Source organism: Brassica oleracea, chromosome C2 (assembly GCF_000695525.1).
Source record: "Brassica oleracea var. oleracea cultivar TO1000 chromosome C2, BOL, whole genome shotgun sequence".
Classification (NCBI taxonomy): Eukaryota; Viridiplantae; Streptophyta; class Magnoliopsida; order Brassicales; family Brassicaceae; genus Brassica; species Brassica oleracea.
In genome coordinates, this window is record NC_027749.1 from 35,026,293 (window position 1) to 35,046,460 (window position 20,168).

Genomic DNA, 20,168 nt, shown 5'->3' on the forward strand with positions numbered 1-20,168 from the left:
CCGCAAGCCCATTGTTGTTTCTAGGAGTAAAAGAAAAAGTGCAGAAATCAAATAGAGAAGATAGCGATTCGATATCCGAAACAATCCCATAGAGATTCCTCGGTTTGGTAATCGAATTAAGAGCTCTGACGAGCGATTCTGAATCTGTTTTGATCCAGATTTTGGAGATTCCGAGATGTTGAGCATGAAGGAGTGCTTCCCTGATTGCTAAACCTTTGGCCATAAGGGCTGAAGAGACCAATCTATGGACTTGCGATCCACTGGTGACGGGGAGGGTGCTTGACGGGTTGAAGATTCAGGCGAGCCCCGCTAGATGTGTCTCCACTCTCCAAGCCGCATCGGTGTTGCAAATGATAGATAGTACCCGGCGGCACTGATTTGACCGGTGTCCTTGGCTTGTGGTCTCTCTGTGTGGGAGTAGTTGAAGCCTGAGCCAGCGACCATTCATGTGCTCCCGCCAAGGCTCTGGTGACCGCTGCTAGGGGAGGAGATTTTCGCGATTCGAAGATCTTATGGTTTCGCGCCGTCCAGATGTTCCAGCAGATCCAAGAGAAGAGGTTCCCCGTGATTCCGCAAGGAGGTAGTGTTATCCAATTAGCTGAACCCTCGACTGCAGCAGAGAAGGTTGTGTAGTTGTCTGGGAGGAATTCAGATGTGATTGGTGCTTGTTCCCAAATCTGTTTTGCGAAGTTGCAGTGGAGAAAGAGGTGTTCTGTTGTCTCAACTTGGCCGCAATGAATACAATTTGAGTTTCGTCTCATCCCTCTTTTGCTTAGATTATCACCTGTGGGGAGTGCTCCTTTGATTGCTTTCCATAAGAAGAGTTGTAACTTCGGAGATGTCTGAACAGATCAGATGTAGCGTTTCCAATTGAAGGCGCTTTGTGTCGACAGTTCCACGGGAGTGATCATCTGGTCTGCAATGGCTGAGGCATACCCTGATTTGGCGGTGCAGATCCCGTTTGTAGTTGGATACCAGATGTAAGAATCTTTTACCCCTGTTTTACTACTCCTGAGGCATAGTATATCATCGACAAAGTCTGGGAGCACTTTCATAATTTCCTCCTTGTTCCATTGACAGGATCCGTGTGTGATGAGGTCAGAGACATATAGGTCTCTTGAGTCTTATTTCAAAGGGCCGCAGGGGATCATAGCTTGTGTGGTAGAGATCCAAGGATCAAACCAAACTTTTGTTTCAGTGCCATCTCCCACAACCTTCCCCAGGTGCTTAAAATCTCGTCTTTATTATCTTGTTTTTGTTGGTATTATCATTCATGCTTTTCATCTCCCCCTCTAAAAATGTAAATTTTAGATCTATAGATTTTAAATGTGTATTTTTATGTTTATATTCAAATAAAATTAAAGATTCAAACTCTATGGATTTACTTTGCTACTATTTTATCTTATAAATTATAATTTTGAAGTTTTTAACTATTCAAAGCTATTTTTACATTTTTAAATGTACATAATTTTTCAGATCTAAAAGTTATATGGTAGACAGAATTCTAATGAAGTGTGCTTAAAAGTTAAAGCTAGTGGACTTCATTTATTAAACCACAAATTGTAAGGAGACTTCATTGGAATTATACAAAAATAAGACTTAATTTTTTTTTCATATGTTTTTCTCATAATTTTATATTATTTTCATGTATTTTCTTCCATGTTCTTATCTACTCCTCCCAAAATTGTAAGATTTACATTTATAGATTTTAAATATGTGTTGTTGTACTTATATTTAAATAAAGTTACATATTCAAACTCTATGTCTTTACTTTACTAATATTTATCTTATAAATTATATTTTCTAAAGTCTTTTAGATTTAAAGTTATTTTCATGTTTTTAATGTATATATTTTTCAGATCTAAAAATTTTCCAATATAGTCTACTTAAAAGTTAAGGCTAGTACATTTGAGGTGAAGTCTATTAACCTTAACTTATAAGAAGATTTCATTAGAATTCTACACAAATATTATTTAATCTTTTTCTTATATTTTCTCATAATTTTATCTTATTTTACAGATATTCTTTTCCAAAGTTTTCAAATAAATTTCCTAGAAATGTAAGATTTACATCTATTCATTTTAAATTTGTATTCTTGTGTTTATATTGAACTAGATTTTTGGATTCAAACTCTGTCTTTTGCTTTACTACTATTTAGGTTAAAAAATTATTTTGAAATATTTTGGAGAACAAACTATTTTCAAATTTTCTAAATGTACATTTTTATATCTGAATTTTTTTCAATTGTGTAGATTTCCAATAAAGTCTACTTAAAAATTAAGGCTAATAGACTTCAAATAAAATCTACTAAACCATAAACTTAAGTAGATTTTATAAGAAGTCCACTAAAATATGATTTAATATTTTTATCTAATGTTTTGTCATAATTTAATCTTATATTACGGGTACTCTTTTCCAAGACTTCACTTGAGGAATAAATATTATAATAATCAAACAAACTCTTGATTTTTTTTTAATATTCATTTGTAAATAATTATTTTTATGCATAATCTATAAACATTGTATTCATTTTTAGTCATTTTCACTTTTATTAGATTATTAATTTTTGTTAGCTATCAAATTTTTCTAGAAGATACTCTAATCAACCGAATAGTTAAAACCACCATAAGCTAAAACAATAACTAACTCACATGTGAGAATAAGAAAATCTATGCAAACTTCCTAACAAAACTAATCACAAAACTTTCCAGTATGTCTCAAGTCTATTCTTCAAACACTAAAAATACAGAAGCAGGCTTCTATGTAAGTCTACATTTATTGGTTATTAGCCTAATCAAACAAGAAAATTGCTAATTCTATAATTATAACTTATTAAAATTTGAAACCAATTCAAGACCATTACGATTCATTTTAAGTCATGAAAAATTTGATGAATAAATACACGAATCACTTTTAGTAGAATTTTTTTACGTAGATATCAACTTCAGTCTACATCTATAGACTTTTGAAAATGTCTACACTAATTAGCTAACAACATAGTCAAACCAAAAATTTGATAGTTTTATAATTATAATAAATTATCCTTTCAAAATCATTCAAGACCATTAAGATTAACTAATACACACTGTAAAACAATAGCATCATGAAAAAAATTGATGAATAATACAAAAATCCACTTTTATATAATTTTTTACGTAGACTATTGAGTTTTCAAATTCGTAGACTTGCAATGTAGTTTATGTATGTTGACTATCATACACGTCTACCATTTGGGTTAGTTCTTGTATTTGCAAAATTCACGGGTTATTTTTTTTTATTTTTTTTAAATTGTGATTTTATACAAGTAGACTTCCTTTTCAGTCTACACTTTAAAAATCTTAGTTTTGCAGCTGAGCCGAAGTCACCTTTTATTTGACTTTCAAAAATAGACTTCATTTCAGTATACATTTTAAGCTTTTTTTTTTAAAGACGTTAGTTTTTCAATTAACCAAGTTTGACCTTCTACGAATAAATTTAAATTGATGTCTACGAATGTGCAGACTTCCTATGAAGTCTGCTCTCAAATCCGACAGGTTAGTTTTGTGTTTGACCAAAATAAAATAATATACTCTCAAATCCGACAGGTTAGTTTTGTGTTTGACCTTCATATGCAGTCTATATTTTTTCTAAGAATAGTAGACTGCATATGAAGTTTACACTTTAACTATTTTTTGGTTAATATTTTAACATTTTAGTCAAACACAAAACTAATCTTTTAAATTTTATAAGAATAGTAGACTGCATATAAAGTCAACATTTTAGTCAAATGAAAAACTGTCATTTTGTAGACCTCCCAAGCAATCTACATAATATAAACTTCCATGAAGTCTACTATGAAAAGTAAAAAGTTTGATAAAATGCAAAACTAACTTCTTTTATGTAGACTTCTTCGTAAGTTTACCAATTATTTTTGTTTTCAAAAGTAAAGACGTAGAATTTTTAGGGAAGTTTGCGTTGTAAATAATATAACTTTGGTCAATTGCCAAAATATGTGCATTGACAAGTAGACCGCATAGTAAGTCTACACATATGTAGATATACAAAACAGTCTACTATCGCGACACATATTTGAAAGTGATGAAAATCAAGTAAATAGTTACATGTTTCCTGTGTAAAGCTCGTTTTCAACCTTTTTCGTCGTCCAAAATCCAAATATAAGCAAAAAAGCACATTTGACAATTCTTTACTAAAGAAACTCGAAAATAGAAACTTGTGTTTATATAAATGAAAATTATGAGAGTTTTTGATGAAAATGGAGAGAAAATGAGAGGAAATGAAGATTTGTTGGTGTATTGTTCATTAAGTTTAGTTTTATAATTTATGAATATGGAATTAACTTATTTCATTATATACATCATTTGGTTAACTACTTTAAATATATACATATATACTATAATATTTAATAATATTAAATTAAATAAATATTAACTATGATAAAATGAAATAACAATTATGAATTTATTTAATTATATTTTGAAAATAGTATTTAAAATATTTCTATAATATCTCATTACATAAAAATGTGAACTAATATTTATATTTAAAATAAAGTATATCAAAAATAATATGAGAAAATTAATACAAAAACTATTATTTTGCAGTAAAATATTTTAAATTTTTATCTTGCGCTCAAAAAAGAAAAAATAAATTAATATTTTCGTAATTTTTGTTAATAATATTAATCTATCTAGTTATTTAAAAAAAAAGAAATAATTTTCAATAAAGCTTTTTTAAAATATAATATAAAAATTTAAGATACAATAATATTATTTAGTACATGTATAATCTAATGTGTGATAATGTATTTTATTAAAAATGTTATAATATATGTAAGTAATGGCAAATATATCTTTAATGATATGTCTAGGTGTGGTGTCAATTTGAGTGACATTTTTCGTAAATTACATTTAGAGATAATTTTATTTTAGGGAAAATTTTACTTTTACACTTTGTTTGATACCACTATTCTACTTTACCACCAATCTAGGGATATTTTCATGAATACCACTTTAATTAATGAACAAAAGACAATAGTACCCTTACCTTATCTTCGCCTCAATCATCGATTCTTCCTCTCTCTTTTCGAGATCCATCTTCTCTCGGAGTTACCGTCGAGATCCGCCGTCTCTCTCTCTCACGCAGAAGGTGACGAAAGCGGATTACCGAGAATCGCGATTCAAAGCCTTCAAATTATTGATTCCTGTTCAAGATTCACAACTCCTATGTCTCTAATTCTTGTATCCTTTGTTTGTTTCGAGTAATTTTTTTTATTTTGTTCTTTCTCTTATCAAAAAATCAAACAAGCTTGCTTTAGACTTCTCATTTGAACATGTTGATCTAAGAGAAACAGTTTCGATAGTGAACAATATTGAGTTTTGACAACTTAAAACCCTTTATAAATCTGGGTTTCAAGTAATTTTAGGGTTTTCTTCTATATGTTATCCAAAAATAGAATACGGTTAATTTGGGCTTGTCATCTGTATGGTTCCGGCTAAGAGAGAGATTTTCCGATAGTGAACACTGCATATTAAGGAATTATAACCCTTATAAATCTGGGTTTTAGGATATTGTTGATAATACAACTCAACGATTTACAAGGTTTTATAAAAGAAGTTTTTTTAACAAGAGTTCATCGTATATCTCTATAGAACAACATATAAATGTGTGAACTCAAGAAGTCTTGTGTTGTGTTATCCTATATTATTTGTAAGATTGTTGTCGAAATACACAAACACTATGCTTGGATAAGGTATCTTTAAGCCATGATTAGAAGTTCAGATCATCATTTTATTAAGTCCATATCATTGTTGCCTTAGACTTCTCATTTGAACATGTCGATTTAAGAGAAACAGTTTCGATAGTGAACATTGAGTTTTTGAAAACTCAAAATCCTTTCTAAATCTGGGTTTCAAGTAATTTTAGGATTTTATTCCTTCTGTTTATCCAAAACTAGAATACGGTTGATTTGGACTTGTCATCTGAATAGTTCCGGCTAAGAGAGAGATTTTCCGATAGTACACTGCATATTAAGGAATTATAACCCCTTATAAATCTGAATTTTAGGATATTGTTGATAATACAACTCAACGATTTACAAGGTTTTATAAAAGAAGTTCTTAAACAAGAGTTCATCGTATATGTCTATAGAACAACATATAAACATGTGAACTCGAGAAGTCTTGTGTTGTGTTATTTGTAAGACTGTTACCAAAATACATGAACATTATGCTTGGATAAGGTATCTTTAGACCATGATTAAAAGTTAACATCATCTTTTTATTTCGTCTTGCAGTTAGATAACAATGAATTTTGCACATCTTCATGATTGCCTCCGAGGATTTATGAATCTGGAACAGAACCACTCGACAATCCAAAAGTGATTATCCAATCGGTGTCTTGGTCAATAATGTGAAGCGTTTTATAAAAGATTATAAATGTAGTTTTATAGGGGTTTATAAATTAGAGATTTGTAGAGACTTATAATACATTGTTTATTCTTTGTTACATTTTGTGGTTAATACAGTGTTTGGATTCTCTTAGGAATACAAACATTTGGTAACCTCAACACATCCTGATCTTGATGACATGGATTTTGACAGTGTTGTACAATTAGTTCAACAAGGATATAAAAGGAAGAAAAGCTAATGGGAACAAGGATTTGTGGATTTACTTTTTGTCTGTATTTTAATCATTTGATATGGACTCCTTACTTACCTTCATAATATAGACACTGAAAACATCTAAACGATATGTTTCTTTACTTGAATTTTGGATACAATGTGTTATTTCCCTTCTTGTTCTCTCTTCCGTATAAGTTTTCCAATTCTGCCGGTTTGAGGTCAATCAGCATCCAGTAGCAGAAATTATGCCCGTTTTACTGAAGAGTGGTCAGTCTGCCTCGCAAGAGGAAGCTGTCGAGAAGATGCATGACTGTCGATCAATGAAACAGCATTGCCATCGATCGAAAGTGATGCCAGAGCGTGGGCAAAGCATATTTCAAGACCGATTGAAGCCCAGAAGCCACACAAAGTTACCAAAATACTCATGGACAACCATAAACCCTATTTATGTATTTCTAAGCCATTGTTTACGGCAACAAGCTTTCTACTATCCTATTCTATTGTTTTCTCTTAGGGTTGGAGAGAAGATCAATTCTCCTTCAGAGATTGATTGGAACTCCATTGATTTTATCATTAATTTCTTATCTATTATATTATTCAGACTATGATTTGTGTTATTGCTTGGATGTCTGAGTAATTCATCTTGTTAGGTTTAGGGATTTCATGAGCTGAAAGTCAAACTGATAATCAATTAGGATTGCTAGATTATCTATACACCATGGTGATTTGTAATACTAGGATCTGGAATAGTTAGAATAGCACGACAGTGTGACTAATTGTTTGAACCTAGAATCATAGGATAGTTGAGAGGCACGAAAGTGCAATCATTTAACGGACCCCGAACTCTGCTGGATTAGATACCTAGGCGCATACGAGAGTTGGTCTAGGATTCTAGTTGAACTTAATCGATTAGGTCGTTAATGCTTGTATGAGGAAGCATCGATCTACGCTCAGGCCATAGCATCGATCGATGCTCGCTCCAAGTCAATAAGCAACAGCTGAGACTGGACTTAGACATCTGATTAGCGATTGCATGCAAAAGCTGGATTGCTTACTTATTAAAATCGAGTTCTAGAATTGAATCTATAAACCATTAGCATCCTTGAATTGTAGTTTTGAATCTCTTGATTGATAAATCCCTAGGTCTAGCTATTTCTCCTAATTGTTTACAACCTCAATCAACCAATCGAACAACTGCTTTGTTCACCTTGCTTTCATTCATTTACTGCTTTATAAACTGTTTGCCTAGCTTAATCTTGATTTCTGTAGTCTATTGTGTGCCCTAGCTCTCTGTGGATTTGATCCCTAAGTACAACAATTGAACCTCTTATTTGAGAGAGTAAAATCACTCCTTAGGGTAATTTGAGTGATATCAAATTTGGCGCCGTTGCCGGGGAGCAAGGATTCGCCAATAGACTTGATAAATCGGTTTAGTCTAAGTTTTATTTACTGTCATAGTTACTTACATAAAAAAAATTTCTTGTCTTTCAGGTACATGCCTATCAGTACCAGAAGCAGCAAGGAGGAATTACTTTTCTTCTCAGACCCAACACATTTGGAACGCTCGATTCGCAAAGAGAAACGCACATCATCGATCGACACTACCTCTACTACGTCTATGGACACCACCTCTACTACGTCAATCGACACTTGTGACAGAGCAACGATCGACAGTTCAACTCGAACATCGATCGATACCAATCCGCGAGCAAACATGGTCGCGACACTTGTGCTATAGAGGGATGAGAATGAAGACCTGCATGACCCTGGAGGTCATCTGTGTAATGCAGCAGGTCAGAAGATAGATGGACAAGGGACTGCAATCCTTGAGCCATCTGCAGCCACCGAGGATGCTAAAGTTCCTCTTCAGGGAACACTAGCAGATTTGATCAGGCCTAGTCAGTTCTATACCAACAGGTCTACAATTCGACCTCTAGAAATCCAGGGATTTCAAATACACCCCACACACTTCTCTCATGTGGGTCAGCACCCTTATCATGGTCTTCCTGATGAAAATCCCTCGGCTCATATTGAGACACTCGAAGACTTTGTGTCTGGCATCCAGGAGGATGAAGCAACCAAAGACTACATCATCTGCAAGCTGTTCAAATATTCTCTCTGGGAATGCTAAAAAGTGGCTGAGATGTCTACCACCAGGATCTCTCACTACATGGAATGATGTCAGGACTGCGTTTATGACTGAAGAGATGAGAGATAAAATTTGGAAATTTTCTCAGGGACCTACAGAAGCTTTCAAAAGCTCTTGGGAGAGGTTTAGGAGATACCAAAGGGACTGTCCACATCATGGTTTAACGGAGATTCAGCTGTTGAAGAAGTTCTGCAAGGGTCTTGATGTGCGATATAATATGATGCTGGATGCTGCAAGCGAAGGAAACTTCGAGACAAGGACCCCAGAGGAAGCTAAGAGGCTGATTGAGAACTTGATGTCTAGCAACAGTTCCAAAAATCTGGATATGCCCAGGATAAAATCAGCTGCAATGGATAGTGACCAGATCGTTGAGGCTGAGATTGGTTCTGTACATGAAGTTTCATTGCTGGAACAAGATTTAGAAAATGAAGAGAATCAAGACCATATTCAGATGATGGAAAAGATCCTAAAATTCAGCAGAAGATGAGTGCATACTTAAATCTGAGGTTGGATGTTCTCTACAAAGAGCTGAATGGAAAATTTGAAACCTTAGATGCCCATGTCATGATGCTAGATGCCCATGTTTCTCAGACTGCAGAAGCTGTGAAGAAGCAAGAAGCTCTGGTCAAAGGGAAAGCTGTGGAAAGTGAGAAGCACCAGGTTAATGCCATCTCAGATGATGACCTTGGGGAAGTGCTCGAGCAGGAGAAGCTGGAAGAAGATGATTTCCTAGTCGAAAGCTCCATGTCCATAGGCAGCTCGTACTGGTGTCGACCGACACAAACAACTGCGCATCGATCGACATCAACAGCTGAGCACCGATTGACATCATCAGCCGAGCATCGATCGACACCGCTTTTGGGATCAGACAAAACTATTCGAATTTAGAGCCACTCAGATTTTGCTGCTCGACACCCGCATCCTCCCACCCTAGCTCGAGTTAAATCAGATAACGTCAACTGGCAACAACACGAAAAAATCGATCGACAACAACATGGAAGCGTCGATCGACAACAGCAAAAGAGCAGCGATCGACAACCGTCAATGCCATACCGAGTACGTTTCCCAGATCTTGATGCACACCACTTGAAGGCAACTCGAAATCCATCTCAGACATCAGTTTACTTGAAGACAACAGAGAAGATAAGTCAGCAATCTGCAGAAGCACCAGAGCAAGAGCAATCAGCCCTAGCTGAAACCTCTTTCGTAAAAAGTGTTGATCAACGACATCTACTAGGTATCGGTCGACACCAAACAGACGGATATGAACCTGCCATGGAAAAGCAGGCAACGAAAGAAGAAATTCCAGCTGAGAAGGGAGTGAAATCTAGGAAACCCTATATTCCCAAACACCTCAAGAGAGAAGTTAACAAAGGGGAACTTGAAGGATTTCACAAGAGGGGGAATAGGGTTCCTAAGGATATGTCTTTCGAGGATGCATATCATAAGTATAGACTTGGTAATTTCTTCAAAGAGAGTAGAGAGACTGATAAGGACATTGAGCTTCTATTCAATAAGGTCAGCCGTAAACCCAAGAGGACACTGAAGAAGGAGCAAGATCCTGGAAAGTTCTTGATTCCATGCTCTATATATAGCCACCATTTACCAAACGCCCTATGCGATACTGGATCTGCAGTCAGCATCATGGCCATTGACACTGCTGAGATATTAAGACTAAAGATGAAACCTTCTAAAGATAGTTTCACTTTTGTGGATAGCTCCCGAGTAAACTCAACAAGCATGATCAAGAATGTTAAGGTGGAGATATGGGAATGCATTATCCCTGTGGAATTTCATGCTATGGATATCAAATCAGGCAAGACATCTCCACTCCTTTTTGGAAGAGCCTTCATGGTTACAGTAGGGGCAGTTTGTGATCTTAAGAGAAATAAGATGTGTCTGACTAATATTGATGAAACTGTCTTCTATGATCCCATGGAAAAAAAGAAAAGTGAGGAGCTTATTTCATGCATAGAGATGTTTGAAGATCCATGACCTACAACTGATTCCAATCGCGAGCCCACAATACCAGAATCAGCGTCGGTCGACATTAGAATTGCAGCATCAGACGACTCTCAGTCTTCAGAATCGATCGACACGAAGCCTTCAGCATCGGTCGACACCCTACGAATTTCAGAACAGCCTGAGACTGAAAAGTCTAAGTCTGGGGGAAGGACCAGGAATAGAAAGAAGAAAAAGAAAAGGAATGTAGATGCCGATTTCCTGTCACTAGTCCCTTTGCAATGTCAAGAGGCAAGTCTTGCGTACAGAGTGCGCTGTAGAGGAGGTTCTGAATCCTTTACCAAAGTCAGAGTGCTATGTGATCCAGAGCTGAGAAACAAAGGGGAAGCTTCTGTAAGAGCTTTTATCAACTGCATCAACAAGATGAGAAAGATAGACACTGAGACTTATTCTGGAGGAAGTTCACATCCTCATCCAGACTAAATCAGATATACAAAAGTCAAGCTAATGACTAAAAATAAGCGTTGAGTGGGAGGCAACCCACTATTAGGTAATGTCATTTAGTTTAGTCTAGATCATTACTGATTTTCATTTTACATTTATTGAAGGTAAAACAAAAAAAAAAAGATCTGAGGAAGACGAGTTTGCACGAGGATCGACGATGGCTGCACATCATCGATCGACAGAGCATCACTAGCATCGATCGATCGCCACTTAACTGTGTCGATCAACATAGCTTCTAGAGTATTGATCGCCACTTAACTGTGTTGGTCGACACTCACATCAAAGTCAAGTATACCGTTTTTCCTTGTTAAATATTGTCCTTATGATTTATTTCCCCACCGATCTTAGACTGTATAACACTGGAGATAGTGTTGTTTAAGTTTAGGGGAGGTTCAACTAATTGTTTGAGTTAGATAAAAAAAAAGACAGATCCGTGTAGACGATTGCTCAGTACATCGGCCGATGAGACCAGCTCGACATCGATCGACAGCACTTCAGATCCAACGATCAACTGTCACTTCATTGTGTCGATCGACACTGACATCAGCGAGTAGGTCATCGTTCTTACTTGTTAAATTATGTACTTATGATTATTTCTCACCACAACTCCAACTAGATATACACTGGGGACAGTGTAATTTAAGTCTGGGGGGATGTTTACTGATATTAGTGTGTTCATGAGTCTTATCAAAATGTTTTCAAAAGAGTTTTATTGAGTCAAGAAGGGGATAATGAACTCATTAGATTTTTGCTTGTTATCTAACCACTCTTTAGCACCATTCTAGACTTACTGATTGCAGATAGTATTAAAGATACTAAAGTGGATAAACCTGTCAGCTATTCTTACTTGCTGAGATTGTTTGAAGGAACCAAAGCTGACCTCCAACACTAAACTTGACACAACTGCTTGTCTTGGGGCTTGATATACATGGGATCGGATTCTTTAAACAAGTTTGGAAGGTAAAGCCTTGTGTAGATTTATCACATTTTCTCTCTGTATTTTGACCCTAGAATTATAGGTAGACAGATTTATTTTCAATATATATATATATATAATAGGTGTTAGTTAGGTGGAATCCGAACAGGACTTGGTGGCTACAACCATTAAGGCTTGCTTCATAAGGATTCCAACAAAAAGAATTCGAACGGGACTTGGTGGCGGCAATCATCAAGGTTCGATTCACATGAATTCTTGGATATAGGTCAAAAAGAAGTGAACAGGACTTGGTGGCAACCACCATTAAGGCTTGATTCATGGAAGACTGTCCAATCTTGGTCAATGATCCTGCAATGTAAGCAGATTTTGACAAAAGAGAGAAATTAGTAGAAAGAAAAGATATGAACTAACTTTTACCTGCAGATCCAGATATTTTTTTGAAAATCCTTGCATCCTGTGATCGATACTCACAAGGTAAAGCATGCACTTTTATTTTTGTTAGGAAATGAGGTTGGTAGAGGGGAATGTCAGACAAGATTTGCTAAGTTGTTGGCTAGGGTAATTTGGTTGCTAAGCTAGGATATGGTATAATGTGTTTTTGTGATTAAGACTTCTTAGATATGGATTGCAATATTGCAGAGGTAATGATTCTAAATTTTAAATCAAGTGAATCCGTGCTGTTTTCAAACCTCTTTCAGAGAGACTATCCGTCTGTTTCGCTTGAGGACAAGCAAAAGGGTAAGTCTGGGGGAGTTGATATACCATGGATTTTATCCACTTTAAGCCATGGCATATAAGTGTTTTAAGATATAATTATTATGTTTTAGAGTCTTTTTAGAGTATTTACAAGTTCAGGTACGTTCTGGAGAAATATGGTGATTTTGGAGTATTTTGAGTGAAGAGCTGCACAGACGCGTCAGATGTTTACCTATGGATGGAGACCTTCCCACCGTTAGATTGAGCCCATCCTTTGACACAAGATATAGCGTGGAGTTAGCTTTCCAATGCCGCCGGTATGAGGTCAATCAGCATCCTGTAGCAGAGGTTATGCCCGTTTTACTGAAGAGTAGTCAGTCTGCCTCGCGAGAGGAAGCTGTCGAGGAGATGCATGACTGTCGATCGATGAAACAAAATTTCCATTGATCGATAGTGATGCCAGAACGTGGGCTAAGCATATTTCAAGTCCGATTAAAGCCCAGAAGCTACACAAAGTTACCAAAATACTCATGGATGACCAGAAACCCTATTTATTTATTTCTAAGCCATTGTTGACGGGAACAAGCTTTCTACTATCCTATTCTATTGTTTTGTCTTAGGTTTGGAGAGAAGATCAATTCTCCTTCCGAGATTGATTGCAACTCCATTGGTATCATTAATTTCTTATCTATTATATTATTCAGACTATGATTTGTGTTATTGCTTGCATGTCTGAGTAATTCATTTTGTTAAGTTTAGGGATTTCATGAGCTTAATGTCAAACTAATAATCAATTAGGATTGCTAGATTATCTATACACTAGGGTGATTTGTAATACTAGGATCTGAAATAGTTAGAATAGTACGACAGTGTGACTAATTGTTTGAACCTAGAATCATAGGATAGTTGAGAGGCACGAAAGTGCAATCAATTAACGGAACCCGAAATCTGCTGGATTAGATACTTAGGCGCATACGAGAGTTAGTCTAGCATTCTAGTTGAACTTAATCGATTAGGTCGTTAATGCTTGTCTGAGGAAGCATCGATCGGCGCTCAGGCCATAGTATCGATCGACGCTCGCTCCAACTCAATAAGTGACAGCTGAGACTGGACTTAGACATCTGATTAGCAATTGCATGCCAAAGCTGGATTTCTTACGTATTAAAATCGAGTTCTAGAATTGAATCTATAAACCATTAGCATCCTTGAATTGTAGTTTTGAATCTCTTGATTAATAAATCCCTAGGTCTAGCAATTTCTCCTAATTGTTTACAACCTCAATCAACCAATCGAATAACTACTTTGTTCAACTTGCTTTCATTCATTTACTGCTTTATAAACTGTTTCCCTAGCTTAATCTTGATTTCTATAGTCTATTGTGTGCCCTAGTTCTTTGTGGATTCGATCCCGAAGTACTACAATTGAACCTCTTATTTGAGAGAGTAAAATCACTCCTTAGGGTAATTTGAGTGATATCAAAGATCAAGACTATGAGTTGAAAGGACTATATAAGGCTCTCATCTGAACATTAGAGATAATTCCTTGTTCTCAACAAAAAGTTGTCATTTCAAACATAATTTGAGAACATCAAGGTTTCTCCACATCGCACTCTTCTCTTTTGTAAAAAAAAAAAAACGATTGCAGTCAAACTCATTTAGATGTCCAACTAACCTCTTCAACTCTGCAAGTCTTAGGAGAGATATACGATTGTTTTAGTATAAGAGATGTCTGAAGAAGATGAGAGAGAAGATGGTGTTAAGAAGCCAACTCTGCAACTTTTATAAAGCATTATAAATATGTAATTCTTCGATCCCACAAACCACGTTCTTGTTCAGAGTCCCTCTTGCTTCTTCAAACAGCTCACCAACCTCGTCGATCTTCAATATCTGAACACAACCCAGTCACATATTATTCCTACGCATAAGCACTCACTTACAAAAACAAGATTCACTGTAATTTAACTCAGAAAATTGCACTTCAAAGTTCAAACACGTCAATTATATTTGGGGTTTTACATAGATTCAATTGAACTAATTTATTCAATTGAACTAATTTATTCAATTGAACTCAGAATTCAAATCCACTGACACAAACTATCTCTATGTTTGTCGATCGTGTTCACCGGAGCTTGTCGGTGTTCACTGGAGCGTCATTGGTCTCGTTGGATTTGGTCGAAGCAATTGGATATGGTCGCTGGAGCGTCGTTGGTTCAATCATCATAATCTGATTATAAGAAATATAGGGATCAAGGAAGGAATAAAAAATATTCAACACAAAAAAAATCTCAAAACAAGAAGGATCAACAAAGACATATCAAAAACGATAATACATAAGCACTACGTTCTTCACTGATAAATATTTATAAGGTTTTACAAATTTGAGATTTGAAAACTTCGTGAGAAAAACTTCGTGAGAAAAACTTCGTCTTCCTTCCTAGAAACATATCGATTTTCAGAAACAAAAACTACAATTACATAACGAGACGAAAATCACCATCTATTATCCTCTGACCTTTGTTAGTGTTCCTTAGCGTCGTGAGAGAGATCGTCTCGTTCGTCTACGCTTGTAGATTCTGTCAGATCTCGCTGGAAACTCGTCAACGTCGTCAGATCTCGCCGGAAACTTGTCAGCGTCGTCAGATCTTGCCGGAATTGGTCAACGTGAAGAATCTGAGATTTGGGGAACTTGAGCTTTGAAAAAATCGTGGGAAAGAGAAAGATGCTTTAGGTTTAATTAGCTAGGGGTACAATAGTATTTTGCCTATTAAAATTATAGTGATAAAGTTGGTCAAGACATCAATGAAATAGGGTACAAAAAATGTGGTAAAAGTAGCAAGTTCCCTTTTTTTATATAATATTAATGTTGTTAAAAGATATATATATTGTAAATATATTTTTTTAACTCTGGAAATTGCATTAGTACGATGAAGAGACCAAAGACAAAACAGAAGTACAACGAAAAAAAACAAAAGCTGTTAAGCCAAAAAAGTGGGAACAACCCAAACTCGAAAAACATAGAGCACCCTCCAAACAAAGCGCTACTGACAACATAGGACACAGTCTTACCTCCCTTGTTTATCAGCTTCTAACAACTCCCCCAGCCAAACTGGAGCTCCACTAGCCACGTAGATTGATATCGTCTCTCCTCAGTTACACTCTTTGCCACTTTTGCAGCACATCTATTTATTCTGGCTGACACACTCCTCCCAAACTCCAATCATTAATCTTCACTAGAGATTTTCTCAGCTCTGATTCTTGATATCTATACGCTGGCCACGCTTTTGGTCTCAGTACCGCTCGCACTAACTCCAGCGCCTCCGTTTCAAAGATAATCTTATGGACATGGTGACTAACCATGGATTCTACAGCCCACATAATCCCCAAGAATTTTGCATCCATAATTGAGATCGACACATTGCACTTGACAACCCCCTCACATGGGATTTCCCATCCAACAGCACTCCCAACGTTTTAATGCAGAGCTTCATCTTCTGAAAGAGCTAGCTTCTGGGCATCGAACCATTCTTTTGAATCTTCTATCATTTTCAAAACAGTATCTTCAGCTGCAAACTCTTTTGCTTCAGTGAGAAACATATTTCTGTTCTTCCATAACATCCACAATTTCCATGGAACCGGCATATCTCGTCAGGGATCTTTAACTCTTTTGGAGGACTCAGGAGATAATTATTTTTTTTTCAGAATGGACATGTTTTCAAAACCTCTGCGAGGGAAAGGGAAGTTTGATTGCACCCACACCCTCCTAGCTGCCGGGCACGTGAACATGACGTGATTAATGGACTTACATTCATCTCTGTTGAGTTATGAGGAGATTGGAGCTTGATAAAGATGAGGAAATGAAGAGTAGAAGAGAATTGAAGGATGGTGAGTTTGGGTCGACCAGACCATACAGGCCGTCCAGGCCGTACCGGCCGTACAGTCTGGATCGACCAAACATCTACCAAAAGTGAAAATGTTTCACCCTGGTAACTACTTAAGGCATGAGAATTTTCCTTGGGCATCAGCTATGGTTCTGACCATTGGAGAGGATAAGGAAGGCGCGTCTAGACAGGCTGTCAAGGGCTGGAAAGGCAAAGCATCTTAGTCCAAGATTCTTAGATGCTAAAGAATTTGAGGACTCTTATTGGCCATTTTGAATTGGGTGCTCCACTCCTCTTTGACTTCACATGCTTATACTTTCTCTTCTTTGATTCTTATCCTTGTAAACTCTCTATTTAAGTTGTAACCTCTCTCTTAATGAAACATACACGAGTTTTGTGAATCTCTCTTTAGTTTATCATGATTCTCTCATACACTTATACATAAATCTCTCTTAATCTCACTTAATCTCTATTAATCTCTCAATACATATTCTCTTTCTTTAAAATCATATGGTATCAGAGCCCGGTTGGCTTTGGTATTGAGATCTAGTGTTCTTCAGCTTCGTTCAAGTTTGTGTTCTTTGTGTTCTAAGTGAAGTTCAAGCAAGACAAGATGGAAGGGAAAAAGATTGTCTCGGTTCCGATTGCCCTCAAAGGTGGGGGAAACTACCTGCTGTGGTCTAGGCTTGTGAAGACAGCTATTGGGAGGCTAGGGTTGTGGAGCCACATTACAGATGAATCTCCAAAACCAGTGGTTATTGAAGGTGAAGGTGGAAGAGAGCTCGAGGTCGTTGAAGAAAATAAATGGGTTCAAGAAGATCTAATGGTTCTATCTGTTCTAAAAGGATCCCTTGAAGTCCATCTCCTAGAAGCTTACAGCTATTGTGAGGCTCCTAAACACATGTGGGAGACACTCCATAAGACATTTGGAAACATCACCAATCTGAGCCGTGTGTTTGAGTTAAAGAGAGTCATCAACACACTGATGCAAGAAGAGGAGGAGTTTACCAAACACTTGGGAAAGTATAGGTCTTTATGGACCGAGCTTGAAATTTTAAGGCCTAATACAACTGATCAAGAGATACTCATGGAGAGGCGTGAGCAAGACCAGGTGTTTGGGATGTTGTTGACTTTAAATCCGGCCTTCAGTGATGTGATCAAGCACATACTAAGGTCAACAAACCATCCATTCATGAGGAATTGTGTGCTCATATTAAGAAGGAGGAAGGGTCGCTTGGTCTCTTTGATGGCAAAGAAAACTTATCAATGGCTAACAAGGCCGAGGAAGTTGTGCAAGCTAACAAGGCTGCCTACAAATCTGATAAGAGGAAGTATGGTGAGGATAGAAGGTTTGGAGGCAATTGTGATCATTGCAAGAAGCCATGACACAAGAGGAGCCAGTGTTGGATACTACACCCTCATCTCAAGCCAGCTAAGTTCAAAAAGGATCGAGAGGCAAGAGCTAACCTGTCTGCTGAAGCAAGTGAAGCTGGTCCATCAGGAGCTGGTTCAAGTGTAAAAGCGGGTAAAAGTGCAGGAAGAGAAATGGCCTCTCATTACACGGCTGGAAAGATCTTGGAGCATGAGGTGATCAGGAAATCTGACATTGATGAGCTCATCAAAGCTCTTAAGGATTATGGTACATTCGGAAACACTCTTGGTTATTCATACGATGCTCATATGATGCCTAGAAATGATGATAGGTTATTAGATATCATTGATGAGTTACAACTTAAAAATGAATCTCATAGAACCTATATTGCTCAAAACAAGATAAAACCATTGATTGTTGACTCTGGTGCATCTACTCACATGATTAGTGATAATAGTCTCATCAATAACATAGAACCTGCTCATGGACATGTAATGATTGCAAGTGGTGATAGAATTCCTATTAGAAGAATATAAAACTTTAACCGGTTTGATAAGGAATCTAAATCTTTTTACATGCATGAGTTTACTTCAAACTTATTATCTGTTAAGAGATGTACTACTGATCTTCAGTGCAATGTTATCTTTAATCCTAATGATGTGAAGTTTCAGGATATTGAGAGCAGTAAGTTGATTGGGCAAGGAGTAACCAAATGAGATCTTTATATGCTTGAAGACATTTCCCCTGTTTCTATTTCTAGTTACTTGTTTAGTTCTTTGTTGAATAAGGGTTCATTGTGGCATTCTAGGCTAGGACATCCACATTTAGAGCCTTGAGCTTATTGTTACCAAGTATCATATTTAAAAACAATGAGTGTGAAGCTTGTATTTTGGGAAAGCATTGTAAGACTGTGTTTCAAAGATCAACTACTATCTATGAGAATTGCTTTGATTTGATTCATTCTAATGTTTGGACTGCTCCATGTTTATTTAGAGATAATTACAAGTACTTTGTCACATTCATAGACGAAAAATCCAAATACACCTGGTTAACACTCATTAAAACTAATGATAGGGTTCTTGATGTATTTAAAAACTTCGAAACATATGTGTCTAACCAGTATAATGCTAAGATTAAGATTTTCAAGTATGATGATGGTGGGGAATATTGTTCATGCATTCAAGAATCATCTAGCTCAACATGGAATCCTTCATCAGACAAGTTGTCCCTATACTCCTCAACATAATGGAGTGGGTGAGAGGAAGAATAGACATCTCATGGAGGTTGCAAGGTCGATGATGTTCCAAACCAGTGTGCCAAAGAGGTTTTGGAGTGATTTTGTGATCCATGCTTGCTATCTCATCAATAGGATACCAACCAAGATCTTGGAGGATCAGTCCCGTTTTGAAGTTCTCAACAAGAGCAGACTAGTACTGGATCATCTGAGGGTATTTGGATGTGTGTGTTTTGTGCTGGTTCAGGACGAGATAAGAAACAAGCTGGAAGCTAAGAGTACTAGAGCTATGTTCATTAGATACTCAACAACTCAAAAGGGGTACAAGTTTTTGATCCACAAACCAGGAGGGTTCTAGCCTCTAGAGATGTCAAGTTTATGAAGAAAAAGAGCTATTAAGAAGACAAGAAGTGGGAAGACTTTGAGGATCTATCTCGGCCATCTAATAATGCTACAAGCATGAGGCTGTTATTAGAAGGACTTGGGATCAATATGTCCCAGGATCAGAGAAGACAACACACGCACCAAGTGTTCATGAAGCTGAAGAACCATCCCCCCTTGATCATGAAGGAGGAAATGAACCTGAGGCTCGAGGTCAAAAATATCAAAGCTCAGACAGTCCAGGATGTGATACAAAGTGAAAAGGGATCTAGTCGAGAAGATAAGAATGGAAGTTATGAGGCTGAAGAAGAAGTGGTGGAACCAATAGTTGTTCCTTTGAGAAGAAGCACACAGATGAAGAAGGATTCTTCCAGCTGGGTAATGTTGGGGTCAAAATCGGTCACGACGGAATCAATGTCTGAAAGTCCGTAAAAAT

General features: G+C 36.6%; 1 protein-coding gene across 3 annotated transcripts; it reads left to right on the plus strand.

Annotated features, from left to right (window-relative positions):
* The first annotated feature begins 46 nt into the window (after nucleotides 1-46).
* LOC106323063 lies at nucleotides 47-18,989 on the plus strand. Of its 3 annotated transcripts, XM_013761232.1 has the most exons (4): nucleotides 47-707; nucleotides 777-980; nucleotides 1,081-1,223; nucleotides 8,112-11,359. In XM_013761232.1, the coding sequence occupies exon 4, from the start codon at nucleotides 9,814-9,816 to the stop codon at nucleotides 10,762-10,764; it is 951 nt and encodes a 316-aa protein (XP_013616686.1). In that variant the 5' UTR covers nucleotides 47-707; nucleotides 777-980; nucleotides 1,081-1,223; nucleotides 8,112-9,813; the 3' UTR covers nucleotides 10,765-11,359. The 3 variants fall into 3 exon arrangements, 1 of the variants encoding a protein (XP_013616686.1); XR_001266636.1 differs by lacking the exon at nucleotides 8,112-11,359 and adding an exon at nucleotides 18,789-18,989 and having other exon boundaries at nucleotides 47-980; XR_001266635.1 differs by lacking the exon at nucleotides 8,112-11,359 and adding an exon at nucleotides 6,293-6,507 and having other exon boundaries at nucleotides 47-980.
* Nucleotides 18,990-20,168: the final 1,179 nt, after the last annotated feature.

Excerpts from the sequence above, each read along its gene's own strand:
- LOC106323063 (XM_013761232.1), top strand. The coding sequence starts at position 9,814 with ATGCCATACCGAGTACGTTTCCCAGATCTTGATGCACACCACTTGAAG.